Genomic DNA, 17,197 nt, shown 5'->3' on the forward strand with positions numbered 1-17,197 from the left:
AGAGACCCAACGAGAGGCAGACAACAGACACATGCCTTAGAAACACACAGAGAAACGGCTAGAAAAGGGAGCAAATACAGAGAGACCACCCCCAAATGGACAAAGTCAGGAAAGACTGAGGGAGAGAGGCAGGTCAGGGCTCTTTGCCCAGGCAGGCTGGGGGCGAGCCCTGTAAGAGGTCATCAACGGGGGGTCCAAAGTGCATCCTGGGCTCGGCAGGACAGGACAGCAGGCTGCCAGGGGAAGCAAGGCCCCGCCCTGCGCGCCCCCTGCTGGCCTCTGCTGCCCCCTGCTGGCTCGGGCCACAGAACTCAGGCGGGAAGAAAAGTCGGAGACAGGCTGCTTTGAGGTCACTCTTCATTCCCTCCCTGTCCCCTTCCCCGGGGGCCTGCCCCACTCCCAGCCCTGCCAGCTCACAGGGTGCCCCCAGGGCCTGTAGGTGGTGCCGGCGTCTTGCCCGTGACCTTGTTGGCACAGTCCAGCAGAGCGGTGTGAATGTCCTTGGCACAGGCAATCTGGGCTTTGATGACTGCCAGGTACTGCGGGTAGGGCAGGCTGTCAGGCTGTACTGCATCTGGTTTGGTGGCCGTGGGCACCAGAGTTGGCGAATGCTTGGCACTGTCGCAACTCTGAGACAGGCACTCATGTGCCAGGCGCTGTGGACAGGCAGGCAAGGTGTGGTATCAGTGTCCCTCCTGGTGCTCCCAACTCCACCCCAAGGGCCAGCATGGGGTAGCTGGCTGGGCCTCTGGACTCCCAGGGGTTTGCAGTCAGAGCCTGGCCCTGCTGGTCACTTGCTGGTGACCTCAGGCATGCAGCTTCCCCTCTCAGAGTCTGTTTCCTCCTTTGGAAAATCAAATGGGTTTAATGACTACCTTTGCTGCCTCATCGGGTGAGAACCGTGAGAACAGTGTGTGAGACAGCCACAGGTCCTAGTGCTTCATTAAGTGCTAACTGATGAATGTCAGCTGCTATTGCTGTGACTGTCCTAACTCCAGCCTTGACCCTGGCAGTGGCTTCTCTGATGATACCTGCTTCTGGTTTTCCTCCTTCTTCTCTGGCTGCTCTAAGAACTTCTTATTCTGCCCAAGCTTTATTTTTTTAAAATTTTTAAAAAGATTATTTATTTATTCATGAGAATACACAGAGAGGAGAGAGAGAAGCAGAGACACAGGCAGAGGGAGAAGCAGGCTCCATGCAGGGAGCCTGACGTGGGACTCGATCCCGGCTCTCCAGGATCACGCCCTGAGCTGTAGGCTGCGCTAAACCGCTGAGCCACCGGGGCTGCCCGCTTTATTTTTTTTTAATGTTTATTTTCTTTAAAGATTTTATTTATTTATTCATGAGAGACACAGAGACGCAGGCAGAGGGAGAGGCAGGCTCTCCACGGGGAGCCCGATGCGGGACTTGATCCCAGGACCCCGGGATTACGCCCTGAGCCAAAGGCAGACGCTCAACCACTGAGCCACCCAGATGCTCCTGCTCAAGCTTTAAACAGGGCAATTCACAGGTCCCATCTCTTCTTGCTCTCATGCCCTCTAGGGGTTGTCCCACCCACATGCACTACACAGTTCCCACCTCCGCAGTAATATCACATCTATATCCCCAGCCTCCCCTGAAATTCCTGAGCTGTCACACTCTCCTCACCAAACTGTTCCTCTTCCTGGGTCCCTGTCTCAGGAATGGCACTGCCATTCCAACTACAGCCTTGGGCGTCATCCTGGAGATGACTCCTCCCATAGTCCGGCAGCCCCATGGTCTGTTAACGAAGCCTTCTGAGCAGCTTTCCCATCTGTTCTTCCCCACTTCCTCATGGCCCTGTCCTGGTGCAGCCTGGCCTACCTGAATCCTGTCCTGGTGGCCTCCTTGGGCTTCCAGCCTCCACTCTTGGCTCCTCTAACCCATCCTTCACTTGGCAGCCAGAAGTATATTCCTAAAAAAGCCAGCAGGGCCATGTTCTTCCCTGCTTAAAACCTTCCATGGCTCCCCACCACCCTCAAGGCTATATTCAAAAGCCAACAAGCCCTGGGGTGGCTCAGTCGGTTAAGTGCCTGACTTTGGCTCAGGTGATGATCTCTGGGTCCTGCCATCAAACCCTGTGTCAGACTTTGTGCTCAGCGGGGAGCCTGCTTCTCTCTCTCTCTCTCCCTCTGCCCCTCCCCCAACTTGTGCACGTGAGCTGTCTCAAATAAATAAATCTAAAAAAAAAAAAAAAATCCCACAAGCCCTAATGCATATTACACCTCAGCTAAACTGAATTTCATGACATTCCGATATGAGAAATTAAAGTAGAAGCTGTCCCTTATGGTTGGAACACCTTTCTACCACCCCAGACTTCTCAAATTCTGACTTTTCCTTCAAAACCAAGTTTAAAATGATGATGATGCTGAGTGAAGTAAGTCAGTCGGAGAAGGACAAACATTATATGTTCTCATTCATTTGGGGAATATAAATAATAGTGAAAGGGAAAATAAGGGAAGGGAGAAGAAATGTGTGGGAAATATCAGAAAGGGAGACAGAACGTAAAGACTGCTAACTCTGGGAAACGAACTAGGGGTGGTAGAAGGGGAGGAGGGCGGGGGGTGGGAGTGAATGGGTGACGGGCACTGGGTATTATTCTGTATGTTAGTAAATTGAACACCAATAAAAAAAAAAAAAAAAAAAAAAAAAGACAAAAAAAAAAAATAAAATAAAATAAAATGATGATGATGATGATGATGACACTACAGGAAACGTTTGCCACATGCTTAGTACCATGTTGTTTTTTACATATTTGATATTGCTCTTTCCCCAAAATCCATTTCTTAAAGGAGAAACCCAAAGGTCACAAGTAGAGATTGATGATCCCTCTGATTCCAGAGTCTGTGCTCTTAATCACCCACCCTCTTCCATTTTTGCTCCAGCCAAAGCTCCGATGTGCTCTCTACCAGTAAACTTCCCTGAGCCACTCTCTCCCTGCCCTATCCTTGGCAGAGTCACGTGCCTTCTCTGGGCTTCCACAATCCCCCAAACTTCCCTCATTTTAATCCTGAGGGAAGGATCCTGTGCCTCTCCCATCCTAGCCCTGACCACTCTGAGCTATCACTATTTGGGGATGTATGTCACCCCACTGAACTGGAAGCTTAGTAAAGGCAAGGATCAGAGCAACATCATGTCCCCAGCATCAGTTGAAGCACGAGAGTGGCCCATAGGAGGTGCCCCATGTGTGCCGACTGACAGGGTTTCCGGAGACCTGGGGACTGAGGCAGGGCTGTGGTCACCCAGTGTCTAGGAGGCCCCTTACCAGGCAGAGCTCCAGCTGGTCACAGAGTGCGTAGAACTCCTCCAGACACTTGTCAAAGCGCTGTATGGGTCCATCACTGCTCTTTCTATAGTCCAGGAGAAGAAGGTGACTGGAGAATGAATTTCCAATCTCTGGGACTTCAGTGTCTACCCAACCAAGTATCCATCAGGAAACCAAGTTTAGGCCCAGAAACCCCAAGGCACGGCCTAAGGGACTGTTTTAGAAGAGGCAAAAGAGCAAGGGTGGTCGCTAAGGAGTGGGGCTCGAAAACAGAAGGAAGGGGGCATAAGTGGGTGGGGATCCGCGTGAGTTTCTAAGACTAGGGAGAGCGGCTATACTCACTGGCCGTTGTCAATGTTAGTGTTCTGAATCAAGTTCTGGGCGGCGACCTTCATCAAGGTCTAGTTAAAAAAAAAAAAAAAGGCACGAGATAGAGAAACAGAAGGGGGTGTAGATCTGCCAAAAGTACTTTTCGTAGATCTACACTCTTCCCTAAGATCTATTAAATTTCAAGCCTTCTCATCACTTGGCACCTCTCCTGTCAATCCAGAGTAGCAGGATTTTCCTAGAAGCCCGCTCTCACCGAGGGTCCTCCCAGTAATCTCCGACAGATCTTACACTCCTGCCTCACCCACCAATCATGGAAAGAATCTCTGTACAGGCCAGGCTTTTCCTCACGTATTAACAACCAGAGCCTTATTTTTCCTTTAAACTCCCTCCCACTCGAGTTCCGGCCATTCCCAGGCCCAACATCCGCGCTGATCCCGCTCACACTGTCAATCTGCAGAGCCTCGCTTTGGCCTCATCCAGAGGACCAAACGTCATTCCCCCTTCCTGCCTCTCCAACGCTCCTTTGCTCTCTCCCAGACTAAAGAGGCCCTCTGCCTTCCCCCTTGGAGTCAGAGAATAAGACCCCTCTAGCTACTCACAGCTCCCGGCCAATCACCTGTAGACTCTCCTTCAACTGCGGGATGAGCATCTTGTAACGCTGCACTGGATCGAAGTCCTGTTGCTGTTGCTGCAGAAGCCCGCTCTGGGCAGGCCCCACCAACTGTGCTGGTGGTTGCGGCTGCTGTTGCGGACCCGGGCCACCAGACGAACCCGGACCCGACACACCCGCGGCAGACGAAGCAGCGGCAGCTTGCTGCTGGGACGCAGCCATCTTCCTCGCCCAGCGCGCCGGAAGTGCGCCACAAGAGCGTCTCTCCCGGTTTCTTCTTGGCGTCTCTGTCTCCAGGTCCCGTTTGCTACTTAGCTCCGCCTCCCAAGCCACTCAGCCAATGGGAAGAAAGGACAACCCCCTCTCTCCCCTCCCCCTTGACTCTCAAATTAGACGTCCACATTTACGATTGCCAATCACAAGAGGCTGTTCCTCCGTCGCCCCGCCCCTTACCCAGCCGTTTGCCAATCCGGGTGTGGGTCTAATCCGGACTCTATTTCCCAGAAGGGCTCGGGGCCTGAGGCGACCTGTCGGGTCCTCAGCGTCTTGGCGGCAGTTGGTGGAGCCGGAGCTGCGAGTCCGTCTTTGGCGCTGCCTGCTCTCGTTTAGCCGAGTCTCCTCTGGCACTCTTCTCACCAGGCGACCTCATTTCGACCCTACCCGACTGAGAGCGGCGCCAACCCGAGGCCTCCCTCGGATTAGGCGTCCGCAGACGTCGGCACACCCCTCCGCGTCTCCCCGCGGCTCAGCAAGGACCCCGTCCGGGCCTCCTTCACCCTGTCGCCATGGCGCCCACCATTCAGACTCAGGCCCAGCGGGAGGATGGCCACAGGTAGGCGCCACGCCACCTGGCTGTTCCGCTTTCCTCTGGGGGTCTCCAGGTTTCGGCGAGGCTGGCGGGCGGGCGGGCGGCGGGGGGTGGGGCCGGGCGCGGGTGTCTTCCTACGACGCCGCCGGCCCCCGGGTCTGCCCGTGATGTGAGACCCTCGCCGCGAACGCCGTGACGTCACGGAGCGCTTACCTTTGACAGGGGTGGGTTCCTTCAGGGGTGGGGTGTTGTCCCCGCTCCCTGCCATGGAGTTCAGAGATTAGGCTATGGGGAGACTGTTTAAAAGGGATTGTGCGTTTATTACTCCAGTGAAGCATTTCGAGAACCCCTTTGCCAAAAGCGATTGAGCACGTAGTTCTACTAAAGCACTTGAAGACCTCTCCTCCAAGAGCGACTGAGCAGTTGGCTTCATTCAGGAAAGCGTTTGCACTTTCCCTAGGAGGAGTTGAATATTAGGCTCCTTCCGTTAAAGTACTTGGAGCACCGCTGCCCAAAGGATTTTACCATGTGTCACCCCCACCTTCCCTTTTTTAAAAACTTGGGGAAAAAAACCTCCTTCATTCTTCTGTCCGGTTTTTTCCATCTTTGTCAATGTGTCTCTCTTACCTACCAGGCCCAATTCTCACCGGACTCTGCCGGAGAGGTGAGCCCCCTTGTGTTTTCCCAGAAGGGGTGGGCCAGTGGGGGCTGGGAGCAGAGGTGGGGCAGCAGGGGCCAGGTTTTGAACCACTGTGTTCCCAGGTCCGGAGTGGTCTGCCGAGTCAAGTACTGCAACAGCCTCCCTGACATCCCCTTCGACCCGAAGTTCATCACCTACCCCTTTGACCAGAACAGGTGAGGCGGAGATGGAGGTTGGTGAAATACCTCAATTAGATCATGAGTTCCTTGAGGGCAAGGATTGCTTTTCTTGTTGACTGCTCTTTTCTCAGCACCTAGCAACAGGACAGTAGGTGCTCCGTAAATACTTGTTAATGAATGAAACAAGCAGTGTCCAAGTCTCTTCCCACTGAAGAGCCAGGCTTCTGGCCCCTGCGTGGGGGACACTCCCCATTTTGAGTTCCTCCCTGGAGAGGCTTAGGCTCTGGGAAGCAGGGATGTGAGGGGTAAAGCTGGAATCAGGAAGCCATAATGCGTGTTTCCCCACCCAGGTTTGTCCAGTATAAAGCGACTTCCTTGGAAAAACAACACAAGCACGACCTCCTCACTGAGCCAGACCTGGGGGTCACCATTGACCTTATCAACCCGGATACCTACCGCATCGACCCCAATGGTGTGTGGGAAGGCAGGGAGGACCTGCTCTAGGCCAGCAAAGGCCAGGTCCTGCCTCACGACCCTCTTGTTCTCCCTTAGTACTCCTCGATCCCGCTGATGAGAAGCTTTTGGAAGAAGAGATTCAGGCCCCTACAAGCTCCAAAAGGTGAGTGTGCTGGAGACATCAGGGGTGTGTGTGTGTGTGTGTGTCTCTCTCTCTCTCTCTTTAATGGGAGGAGAGTGGTGGGTCCTAAGTGCCTAATACTCTACCCCAGATCCCAGCAGCATGCGAAGGTGGTGCCATGGATGCGGAAGACTGAGTACATCTCCACTGAGTTCAACCGTTATGGCATCTCCAATGAGAAGCCTGAGGTCAAGTAAGTTGTGGTGGGTAAGGAGGGAAAGCGGAGATTTCAGGTGTGTCCAGTGATCCCTAAAGGCCTCTCTCTTTACTTGTAGGATTGGGGTTTCTGTGAAGCAACAGTTCACGGAGGAAGAAATTTACAAAGACAGGGATAGCCAGATCACAGCTATTGAGAAAACTTTTGAAGATGCCCAGAAGTCGGTAATTGAGGGACTGGGGTAGGATGGTGGTTGCAGGCAGAACAAGGTACAGCTCCAAAACTCCACGTCCTCCTCTTCACCGACCCTGTTTTTGCCCCCACCAGATCTCCCAGCATTACAGCAAGCCCCGAGTGACACCGGTGGAGGTCATGCCTGTCTTCCCAGACTTTAAGGTCAGATCCAGGGCAGGGAGGCAGCAAAGATAGCCTGCCATCGCTGCTCATCCCAGTCTAATGCCAGTGTTCTTGCCCCAGATGTGGATCAACCCATGTGCTCAGGTCATTTTTGACTCAGACCCAGCCCCCAAGGACACGAGTGGTGCAGCTGCATTGGAGATGATGTCTCAGGCCATGATCAGGTAAGTAAGTAACCCCACTGCCCACCCATGTTCCTCACTGCCCCTTTGTCCTCACTCTTCATTTTCTCCTTTTTCCATCCAGAGGCATGATGGATGAGGAAGGGAACCAGTTTGTGGCTTATTTCCTGCCTGTGGAGGAGACACTGAAGAAACGAAAGCGGGACCAGGAGGAGGAGATGGACTATGCACCGGATGATGTGTGCGTGGGTTGGGGTTAAGTTTTGGGGATTGAGAATTGGGTCTTTTTTCCCCTCATAAAGAAGAAATGGGGTGACCTTGTTCCCATCATCCTCATCAGGTATGACTACAAGATTGCCCGGGAGTACAACTGGAATGTGAAGAACAAAGCTAGCAAGGGCTATGAGGAGAACTACTTCTTCATCTTCCGGGAGGGTGATGGGGTTTACTACAATGAACTGGAGACCAGGTACTTGGTACACGCCTACCTCAGATTAACCTGGGCCTGCGCTTTAGAATCCTGATCCTGGGGTACACAGGAACTACGCTGCAGGTCATTTGTACATAAGGATTGGTCTCTCCTGCATTTTAAACAGGAGCAGCAGAAGCCTGCTCAAGCATGGGAGCTGGACCTAATTCTAACAAAAAGAACCCAGGAAGGAGATTGAGCCTTTCTGTAGGGTAGATAGCCAAATTCCATCTGATAATAAGAGATTTCATGTGAAAGTCAGCATAAACAAAATACAGAGTAATACGTCAAATTAGGATAAATATTTTAAATGAAATCTTGGATATCCAAGTTAATAAGGGGATCCCCCCCACCCCGTCCCCCAAACAAACTTTCCCCTGAGAGCTAGACGTTTGTTTACTTACTCCTGTGCTAGGGCCCTCAGTGTAATGTAAGGGTTGGGAAAGAAAGTGTGATCTTGAGTTTGTTTAAAGCAAGAGATCCCAAACTCTGATCCCATCCATGTAGAAGGTAGCACAGTGGGCTGGTGGGCTGAGTGACCTGGAGCTCTTGACAACCTCCAAGGGCACCATGACCTGGCCCAGCAAAGGGTTCCATCCTATTGTTGCTATGCTATGGGAAGGAAAAGGGGCCACAGTTTAGCATTTTCCCAAAGCCAGCCATCTAGATTCTGTGCTTTTAAGTGCTGGTAACTAATGCACCTTGAAATCTCTTATGTGCACACATTTGTGTTGTGTGTGCACACGCACGTGTGTATACACATACACTTTATAAATACAGGGGACTTGTGGAGCTATTAGTCTTCCCTTTCCCTTACCCGACCTGAGTGTGGTCTCCTTCATTCAACCCACATTGATTCTGGTCTGTTCTGGACTAAACATTGGTGAGATAGTAAGAATCAAGTCAGATCTTTAGATGCATCTTCCACATACCCCTCCTCACCAACTTGCCCACTGCAGGGTCCGTCTGAGTAAACGCCGGGCAAAGGCTGGGGTTCAGTCCGGTACTAATGCCCTGCTTGTGGTCAAACACCGGGACATGAATGAGAAGGAATTAGAAGCCCAGGTAACAAGCATCACTGGCCCAGGGCACCCACGGAGGGTGGGAATGGGTAAGGAGAGAAACAAGCCTAACAGAACACCCTCTTCCCCCTCAACCCTGCTGCTTCTAGGAGGCACGGAAGGCCCAGTTGGAGAACCACGAACCCGAAGAAGAAGAGGAAGAAGAGATGGAGACGGAAGAGAAAGAAGCTGGGGGCTCAGGTAAGCTGGAAAGGCCAAACCCCAGGAGTCCTGGAAGGGTGGGAAACTGGGTCTCACTTCTCCCTGCTTCCTTACAGATGAGGAACGCGAGAAAGGCAGCAGCAGTGAGAAGGAAGGCAGTGAGGATGAGCGCTCAGGCAGTGAGAGTGAACGCGAAGAGGGTGACAGGGACGAGGCGAGTGACAAGAGTGGTAGCGGCGAGGATGAGAGCAGTGAAGATGAGGCCCGGGCTGCTAGGGACAAAGAGGAGATCTTTGGCAGTGATGCAGATTCAGAAGACGATGCGGATTCTGATGACGAGGACAGAGGCCAAGCCCGTGGCAGTGACAACGATTCGGACAGTGGCAGTGATGGGGGTGGCCAGCGGAGCCGGAGCCGCAGCGCCAGTCCCTTCCCCAGTGGCAGTGAGCACTCCGCCCAGGAGGATGGCAGTGAAGCTGCAGCTTCTGATTCCAGTGAAGCTGACAGTGACAGTGACTGAGTCCCAGGCCCTTCAGGGTTGGTGCAGACACGATTATAATGCGAGCATTATGCGTAGGAAGGCACTTTGAGTGGTCTGTTTGCGAACCCTTCGCTTTGTTTCCCTCCTCTCCTCCAGGCCTTGCTGTTAATAAAGCCAACTTCTTTCCCTTTACTTCCGCTCCCAGCCCTATGGTCTCATTCGGCTTCCACCTCTCCTTCCCGCCCTGTCCCAGGAGCTCGATGGCCTCAGCCTAAGGCCTCTAGGTTTTCCATGAAATGTAGCATAACAAAGGTCAGAATCTTTTTTTTTGTTTCTTGTTTTTTTTTTTTTTTTTTCCAAAATAAGCCCAGACCATTAAACAAGTGAAACTCCAACAAGTAAGTCTTCTCCAACAGCGAGAAAAACTGTACAGTTACTCAAAGCTGATTCTGCCAGTGGGGCTGGGAATAGGAGGGAGGGTGAAATCATGGTGGGGGGCAGGGGGCTTGGGGGGGCTGGAACAGAAGAGGATCAGGGTCCTGCTCATCAGAGTGGGGCCGCCTGCGTCCTGCACACTCTGCTGTCAGGTGGGGGGAAGGGGGCAGCTCTCGCCTCCCATTGTGTGTGTGTGGGGTGTCCCTCACCACCTCCCAATGCCAGGCAGAGCCAGCTCACCCTGATGGGTAGTGAAGACGACAGGACTGGCTGGGAGGTGGTGAGGGTCCTGTACGAGGGACACCCTGCTGATTCCAAACGAGGTGGCCCCTGTCCATCCCACTTCCCGGGGCTATTGGGAGGGGGACTGGAGAAGCCCTGGGAGCTTGAGGGGAATGAGCAAAGGCACAGAAACATGGAGGGGCCGGGGTGGGGGACTTGCATAGGTTGATGAGTGTGCAAGAGGTACATAAATAAACCTGACACCCCACCCAGCCCGGCACTGGGAGAGGAGGTGGGGACCTTAGCAGATCCCCAGGGCCACCCCACCCCCTGGCTTCCTCCCCCTCCCTGGGCTCAGAGCTGAGGGAGGTCCAGACCAGGAGGGCAGAGGCAAGAAGGTCTGGGGAATGGGCTGAGAGTGCAGGGAGGGCGGTGGTTTTAAAATTTTTTTTTTTGGTTTTTTGTTTTTTCCCAACATTTTGTATCTTTAATAACATACACAATGGTTACCAGCCATATTCATAACAAAAGTTATTCATAAAATGTATCTAAAAATAACATTTTTTTTCCTTTTCGGTGTGAAAAGCTTGAGAATGTCCCAGTGGGGGGTGGGGTGGGTTGAGTGGGAAGAGGGGGTTGGAATAGGGGACCCTGGCTTCCCCACAGCCTGAACCCCCAAATCCCCTCCCTCCACCTGGGCCCCAGCACAACCCCTCAGCAGGAACAGAGACCAGAGGGTCTGTGTGACTCCACAGCTGGGACAAATCTCTGGGTTATGATATAGTGTTCCACTTAAGTGAGGTCATGACAGAATGGGGGGGTGGGGAAGGATGAAAGAAAAGGGGTGGGGAAAGAAACCAAAAACCAAACAATCCCCTTTCCCTTATTCCTTACCCCAAGTCTTTCAGCAACCAGACCTGGGAGTGGACAAGGGTGTGTTGGTTGCGGGAAGGGGATGTTAAGGCAACAGACTTCCTGACCTCACTGGCTGCCCTGGCTCCTGGCCTTCAACCTCTGCATCCGGGGAGCCAGGACGGGGGAAGCGGGGAAGGGCTAGGGGGTCTGGAGGAGGGGGCTCTGCCCTCTCCCCTCGTAAAATTCAGGCTCCCCCTGCCACTGTCTTGGCTCAGAGAGAGGCCTGGGGATTCTAAAAATGAGAGGGAATGATCAGAGAGAAAAACCGTTAAGAACTATATAAATATGCATCTTAAATAGGCCTAAGAAATTAATTGTAGAGAACCTCTGATAAACAGGGCAAAAGGAGGTGAGTAAAAGGAGGGTGGCTCCTGTCCTTGGGGAATGATGGGAATGGGGAAGAGAGGCAGGTGATAAGGAGAGAGAGGCTCCTCTCCTCATCCACCACCTTCTCCTTAGCTCCTCTCAAATAACATCCAGGAGAGCAAGTGGTCAACCCCGTTCCTCTCCCCAGATGTCAGATGGTGCTGAGCAGGCCCCGCAAGACAGGGGGAAGCTGCTCCCTTAGGAGGGGCGGGTGGCCGGCAGTCTGGAGGAGGCAGGGGTGGGACGGGGCCAGGCAGGGGATGAGGGAGGGAAGGAGGGGCAGTCAGGCTAGCCAGTCCCTGCTCCCTTTATCCTGGCTGCCCCCTACCTCCCTGAGCCTCAGCAGGAATCCCTCGACGGGCCTGGGAGTGAGCAAGGCGTGTGCCAATGTTAAACAAAAGTTAAAAGGGTGAGAGAGTAGAAAAATACTAGAATGTATAGCTGAGCCAGCCCACCCTCTCGCTGTCGCGGAGAAGCCCGTTGGGGGTTGGCCCCCGCCCGCCGCCCAGGGAGCCTATGGGTGCGCTGGGCTGTGGGTCCCGTCAGATGGTGGAGGTTTTGTCTGTCCCATCTGTGGTAAGAAAGGGAGGAAGGGAGGAAGATCAGGAAGTGGCGGGAGGCCCAAGAAAAGGCGCTCCGGGAGCCTGTCATCCCAGTCAGGCCCTCCCTGGAGGCTGGCCTCCCCTAGGGACCCCTCAGGATGCTCTGAGTTGCTCAGTTCAGAGGCGGAGACGCTGCTGGGTAGGTGGGAGCTGGGTCAGGGAAAGAGGAAATGCTCACCACCCAAGGCGTGTTCTGTCATGCTCAGACACAGAGACTCCAGAGTGGGATTGATCTCCAGGTCAGGCCCAGGGACCGGGCAGTCTGAGGGGGAGAGAACAGAGGCAAAGGCTGAGCTCAGGTGGAGAGCAGAGCCTGGGAGACCGAGCACTGGATGGGCTGCCGTGGGGGGAGGGCTGACAGGGATAAGAGGGAGGGAGGGAGAGGCAGGAGATGGAGGAACCGCATGTGAGACGTGGCACACGCTCTGATGGGAAGTATGATTGGGCAGGGGTGAAGGACAGTCGGGCCGGGGGTGCACAGAGCAGGGAGAGGCTTAGCAATGAACAAAAAGCCTGACCAGCAGGCTGAGGGAGTGTGGGAAGCTGAGGGCGCTTCCTGGAGGCCGCACCCTGCACGTTGCCTTAGGCACAGTCTGGGCATTGGCCCCAGGCACTGGGCAGCCCCATACCTGCTCTGTAGTTGGTGCAGAAGCTTAATTAGAACCCTTCCCAACCCCACTTGGACTTGCTCCCCTGGGCAGGATGTCATCTGGGCAGGCCTGGCAGACGGGGCAAATCAGGACAGCAGCCATGGGGTTTGTCCTCAAGTCACCTCTAAAGGGCCTCTTGTTCTGGTGTCTGGGAAACAGCCCACTCCTGAGCAGAGCTGACCCCACCCTACACTGCTTAAAACCCCTTCCTTGGCTCCTCACTGCTATGGGGAGGAAGCCTGAGCTCTCTGCCTGGGTTCAGAACACTCTTTTGCTCCCACTCCCAGCCTTACCTGTCATCACATCCCCAATGAACTCTGAGCTCAGACCATGTTGGGACACCTAACTGGCCGTTCTTAGCAAATATATATTTTTTTGACCTTGGGCAAGTCACCTCTCTGAGTCTCAGATTTATGACTGACATGATGGGAATAACACCAGTGCCCTCATGTACACAGCCGGGAGAAACTGATTTGATGGAGTAGGAAAGCTGTTGGATACACAGTCCAGCACACAGCACGTCAGTAAAAAGAGTAAAAAGAACTGTTTCAACTTTTTTGCTTGTGCATTTCACCCATCCAGTCATTTAGCATCCCGTTACAGATGCCTACCATGTGCCAAGCCCTATGCTAGGATGAACACAGTGGACAGGGTCCTCTGCCTCTGACAGATGGCAGTTCACATAATCTCATAAATTGAAAGCCACTAATTTGGCACTTTATGTCATGAAGACCTTAGGGTCACCTACAAGTCTAGTTAAAAACAAATTTTTAAAGTAAACTCTACCTCCAATATGAGGATTGAACTCCTAACCCTGAGATTAAGAGTTGCATGCTCTACTGATGAGCCAGCCAGGTGCCCCATCTCCCACAGCCTTCTCTGCCTTTGCAGCCTCAGTGGCCAGCAGCAGGCCCAGCCCAGGGCAAGAAACACCCCCACTTGACAAGGCCGGGCTAGCATTTCTCTAACCTCCCTCTTGCCAACTTCACCCTCATTCTGATCTCTCATCTCTACACTGTTCTATGAACAGAGGAAAAACAGTCATCTCACCTCACAGACCCTTTAGTGTAGAACCTGGTTTTAAGAACTGAAGTCTGCTGGTTCCTGCCTGAAAGAATCCCAGTGGACTGACAGGCAGGACAACCCCCCATGGAAAACTTGATGCTTTGTCTCACCCCCTCCACCCCTTCCAGACTGAGTATTTTAGAGAGGAATCCTCTAGAGAGATGGTGACGGAGACCAGCAGAGACACTAAGACTGTGACACAGGAAGGAAAGGTGTGGAAATGCGGGGTTGGGAGTAGGGGAGAGAGAAGACAGAGAAAGCAGGCAGGATCTGAGAAGGAAAACTGCAGTGGGGGAGAGGGGAGGGTATAAGAAAACTCATGATGTGGGAAGATGGGTACAGAGTGATGGGAGGTAGAAGGAAGCACTGGAAGGATAGTGGGAATGGGAATGAGAGAAGGGCCACCTAAGGGTGTTGTCGAGGTGGAGCCCCAACGGTGGGGGCAGCTTACCTGGAGGGAACATGAGAATGGCCTGGGGCGATGAATGGACCGGGAGGGAGTGGGTGCGCTGCACAGAGCTGCGGCTCTGGCTGGGCATGCTGTTGCTGCCTCCAGGGTTGGCAAACCACAGGTTCTACACAGGGCAGGGGAAAACAGAAAGTGGTGAATTGAGTGGGAAGAAGCCCAGGCCCAGGCTCGGTGGAACTGGCAAAGGAGCCTCTCCCATTTAAGCCAGGCCCAGGTGCAAACACATGGACATGCACAGCTCAGGAACCACCACCCCAATCCCAGAAGCGCCAGGCCCTCTGCTTCCCGCTGGCTCACCTGTCGGCCCTGGCCCCCAAGGCTGGGGCTAGTGAGGGCATGTCGGGGGGAGATGCCCCCGATGCCCGAAGGGCTCAGAAGGCCCATCCTGCCAGGTGGGAGGGCCCGGGGAGGCATTGGGAACTGCCGCTGGGTCCGCCGGGCCACCCCCATCCCCACAGAGCCAGCTATGGGAAGGGAGTTGGAGCCAAACGCCCAGCTGTGAAAGAGTAGAAGGCAGGGTGTCAGTTTAGGTGGTTGGGGCCCCTCTCTGTCCACCCCTTCCTCCCTTCCCCTCCCATAATCCCCATGGGAAGGACAGAACACAGACCTGCTATGAACAAGGACTCCCTATCCAATCCTTGCATCACACACACTGTTCTCCTGCCCCGAGGTACCCTCAGGACAGAGATGGGAGTGGACAAAGGTTTCCTCACATCCACTTACAGCAGTTCTCCTAACTTTAATTCTCAAGTGTGACACTTAGTATTTGTGGAGAAAAGAGACTTCACAGCCCTCTACACACAGGTGAGGAGGACAGGGGACAGGCAAAGGGCCAGATGTTGCTTCTGTCAACTCAGCACCCTGCTGCAGTGGGAAGAACACCCTGATTTTCTTCCGGGAAAGTCTTCACTGGGTGACTTGTGTAAGGTTTACCCAGTGACTGAATGAGGACAACCGATTCCCAGCCCAGAACGCGATCAGCATACTGAGCACTATCGGTGCCTTGGGAAGGAAGGTTCCTACACCCTGGCCGCCTGCTTACCCTTTCTGCTGCCGGTAGTTCTGCATCTCTAGGGCGGCTTTGCGCGGGAAGGTCCGGAGGAGCTTCAGCACTTGCTGTTTCCAGGACAGCAGCCGTTTCTTCTGCGTCTCCGTGAACGCCTAGAATTGGGAGCGTGAAGCAGGGAGGGTGTGCCTTCCTCTCTGCCTTCCATTCACCCACCCGACTGCCTGCCTGCTCTGTGCTGGCAATGCTGGGATGCAGCAGTAACCTGCGCACGCAGAGCTCACAGTTCAGCTGGGGAAAACACACACATGCGATCTGAACGGTGATGAGCACTGTGGGGGAGAAGCCCAGGAGGCGTGAGAAGCCCAATCTGCTGTGAGGGGCCAGTGTAGGCATCTGAAGTGCACATATCTGAACTGAGAGCTGAGAGACCAGCAGGAGGAAGAGGAAACTGGTTCCCCAAAGAAGGAATATGTAGTAAGGCTCTGAGAAGGAGAGCTCATGGCAGCCGCCAGGGCCAACACTGGTGAGATGAGGGCTGGAGATAGAGGGTGGGTGCAGCCAGGCTGGGCCCTGAGGGCCACGTGAGGAATAGGGATGCTGAGAGTGATGAGGGGAGCCTTTTCCTGCTTGGAACCCTAGAGGAGGCCTTACCTCATGCGTCAGGCACTTTTCAATGAGCTGGAGGTAACTGGTGATGTTCTCCTCGTCTGGTCGGGACACCAGCAGCTGGGTGCACACTGAGGGACAAGGGAAAGGGAGGAGAGTTAGCCCCAGCATGTCCTCTGCCAACTTCTAGCTTCCTCAGCCCCTGCTGGCCAGCACAAAAGTTGGAAGAGGACCAAGGCTGCGTGAGTTCTAGCTATGTGTGAAGCATGATACCTGGCTGCTGTGAAAATATATAAAGCCCACCACAGTGGCTCAGAGAGGTTGAATCACTTGCCCCAGGTCACGTGGCTAAAAGGATATGGACCCAAGTGTAAAGTCTGCTATGCCATGCTGCCTCAGGAAAGGCCAAGACCACTAGGAGTTTCACCAGACTTATCCTGTGGCCTTTAGTCTCCTGTGAAGGAAGGAACCAGTGGATTTGCCTCATACTGTACACAATTTCTACCAACACACTGTCCCACCTTCTGCTCAGTTTGGAGACACTGGAATAGTAAGTAAGGGTTCTCTCCTACCATCAACCTGGACACACCTAAAGGCAGGGCCTCGCTACTCTCGGTCTCAGCACTCTCTGAAGTGATCTAGTCCTCAGGATGCTTTAAAAAATTTGTTTATTGGGATCCCTGGGTGGCACAGCGGTTTGGTGCCTGCCTTTGGCCCAGGGCGCGATCCTGGAGACCCGGGATCGAATCCCACATCAGGCTCCCGGTGCATGGAGCCTGCTTCTCCCTCTGCCTGTGTCTCTGCCTCTCTCTCTCTTTGTGTGACTATCAAAAATAAATTAAAAAAATTTCTAAAAGTTATTTATTTATTTAGATTTTAAAAATTCATTTATTCATGAGACACATAGAGAGAGAGGCAGAGACACGGGCCCTGAGCCAAAGGCAGACGCTCAACCATTGAGCCATCCAGGCATCCCCCCAGGGTACTTTAAAAAGCTCTGCTCCCCATCATTTAACTTCAATTTGATGACTGGGTCCACTTGGCTCCCTGTCCAGAACTTCTTGCCGGGCCTTGGGTTGTCTCACCTTTGCCCATCACCCGTGTAAACTGGCTGGGGATGTCTCCGTCGGCGACGGGAGCTGGGGCTGGCTCACTGCCATCAGTGGGAGCCGGAGCTGGTGGAGGGGGGTAGCTCTCTGCAGCTGGAGGGTCCTTGGACTCAGTGCCCTTGTCTGTGCCGGGGTGAGCCAGGGGAGGCTCAGCACCTGGCAGTGGTGGCTCCCCCCGGCTCCCATCCTTGGCAGTAGGGGTGGTGGCAGCAGCAGCAGCCACAGTGGCCTGGAGGACGCTGTAGGCCTTGATGGGGGTGATGATTATCTGCTGCAGCTCCTGCAGAGCATTTCGCAGATTCCCGCCTTCCAGCACATCCTGAGTGGGGAAAACACATCCAGGGTCACACGCTGACTGCCACAGCTCCATAGAATGACTATACAAGTGGAGTC

At 53.8% G+C, this 17,197-nt stretch overlaps 3 protein-coding genes across 8 annotated transcripts in view; 1 reads left to right on the plus strand and 2 right to left on the minus strand.

The window, feature by feature from the left end:
• Positions 1–340: 340 nt before the first annotated feature.
• MED29 (mediator complex subunit 29) lies at positions 341–4,602 on the minus strand. 3 transcript variants are annotated; one of them, XM_049109656.1, is made up of 5 exons: positions 4,230–4,602; positions 3,626–3,684; positions 3,284–3,392; positions 1,843–1,933; positions 341–656 (listed from the first exon to the last, which is right to left on the minus strand). In XM_049109656.1, the coding sequence occupies exons 1-5, from the start codon at positions 4,443–4,445 to the stop codon at positions 643–645; spliced, it is 489 nt and encodes a 162-aa protein (XP_048965613.1). In that variant the 5' UTR covers positions 4,446–4,602; the 3' UTR covers positions 341–642. The 3 variants fall into 3 exon arrangements, with proteins under 3 accessions (XP_048965613.1, XP_025280828.1, XP_048965607.1); XM_025425043.3 differs by lacking the exon at positions 1,843–1,933 and having other exon boundaries at positions 3,284–3,368; XM_049109650.1 differs by lacking the exon at positions 1,843–1,933.
• Positions 4,603–4,807: 205 nt separating this feature from the next.
• SAMD4B (sterile alpha motif domain containing 4B) overlaps positions 4,808–17,197 on the minus strand; it is a 42,971-nt gene continuing 30,581 nt past the window's right edge. Inside the window, exons 7-14 of one of the 4 annotated variants that reach the window (XM_025425037.3) lie at positions 16,781–17,123; positions 15,741–15,826; positions 15,123–15,241; positions 14,378–14,576; positions 14,063–14,186; positions 12,075–12,158; positions 5,917–5,984; positions 4,808–5,327 (exon numbers count right to left, since the gene is read on the minus strand). In XM_025425037.3, the coding sequence (XP_025280822.1) occupies positions 5,241–5,327; positions 5,917–5,984; positions 12,075–12,158; positions 14,063–14,186; positions 14,378–14,576; positions 15,123–15,241; positions 15,741–15,826; positions 16,781–17,123 (1,110 nt within the window). In that variant the 3' untranslated portion in view covers positions 4,808–5,240. The other 3 variants (XM_035703111.2, XM_049109636.1, XM_035703116.2) reach the window with 3 other exon arrangements.
• On the plus strand, positions 4,943–9,548 carry PAF1 (PAF1 homolog, Paf1/RNA polymerase II complex component). Its single transcript, XM_025425042.3, has 14 exons — positions 4,943–5,055; positions 5,666–5,695; positions 5,794–5,886; positions 6,201–6,322; positions 6,403–6,469; positions 6,579–6,680; positions 6,763–6,868; positions 6,972–7,040; positions 7,122–7,225; positions 7,308–7,424; positions 7,524–7,652; positions 8,612–8,717; positions 8,824–8,914; positions 8,992–9,548. Exons 1-14 carry the CDS (start codon positions 5,009–5,011, stop codon positions 9,393–9,395), a joined length of 1,587 nt encoding a protein of 528 aa, XP_025280827.1. The 5' UTR covers positions 4,943–5,008; the 3' UTR covers positions 9,396–9,548.

Source organism: Canis lupus, chromosome 1, assembly GCF_003254725.2.
Source record: "Canis lupus dingo isolate Sandy chromosome 1, ASM325472v2, whole genome shotgun sequence".
In the NCBI taxonomy this organism is placed as follows: Eukaryota; Metazoa; Chordata; class Mammalia; order Carnivora; family Canidae; genus Canis; species Canis lupus.

What these genes read in the sequence shown, in the direction of transcription:
- MED29 (XM_049109650.1), bottom strand. Translation starts at nt 4,445, where the DNA reads ATGGCTGCGTCCCAGCAGCAAGCTGCCGCTGCTTCGTCTGCCGCGGGT. An exon ending in ACTAACATTGACAACGGCCA is followed by an intron (nt 3,393 to 3,625) that starts GTGAGTATAGCC and finishes TTCATTCTCCAG; the next exon opens with TCACCTTCTTCTCCTGGACT. An exon ending in ACCAGCTGGAGCTCTGCCTG is followed by an intron (nt 657 to 3,283) that starts GTAAGGGGCCTC and finishes GCCTGTCCACAG; the next exon opens with CGCCTGGCACATGAGTGCCT.
- PAF1 (XM_025425042.3), top strand. Translation starts at nt 5,009, where the DNA reads ATGGCGCCCACCATTCAGACTCAGGCCCAGCGGGAGGATGGCCACAG. An exon ending in TTGAAGATGCCCAGAAGTCG is followed by an intron (nt 6,869 to 6,971) that starts GTAATTGAGGGA and finishes TGCCCCCACCAG; the next exon opens with ATCTCCCAGCATTACAGCAA. An exon ending in GAAAGAAGCTGGGGGCTCAG is followed by an intron (nt 8,915 to 8,991) that starts GTAAGCTGGAAA and finishes GCTTCCTTACAG; the next exon opens with ATGAGGAACGCGAGAAAGGC.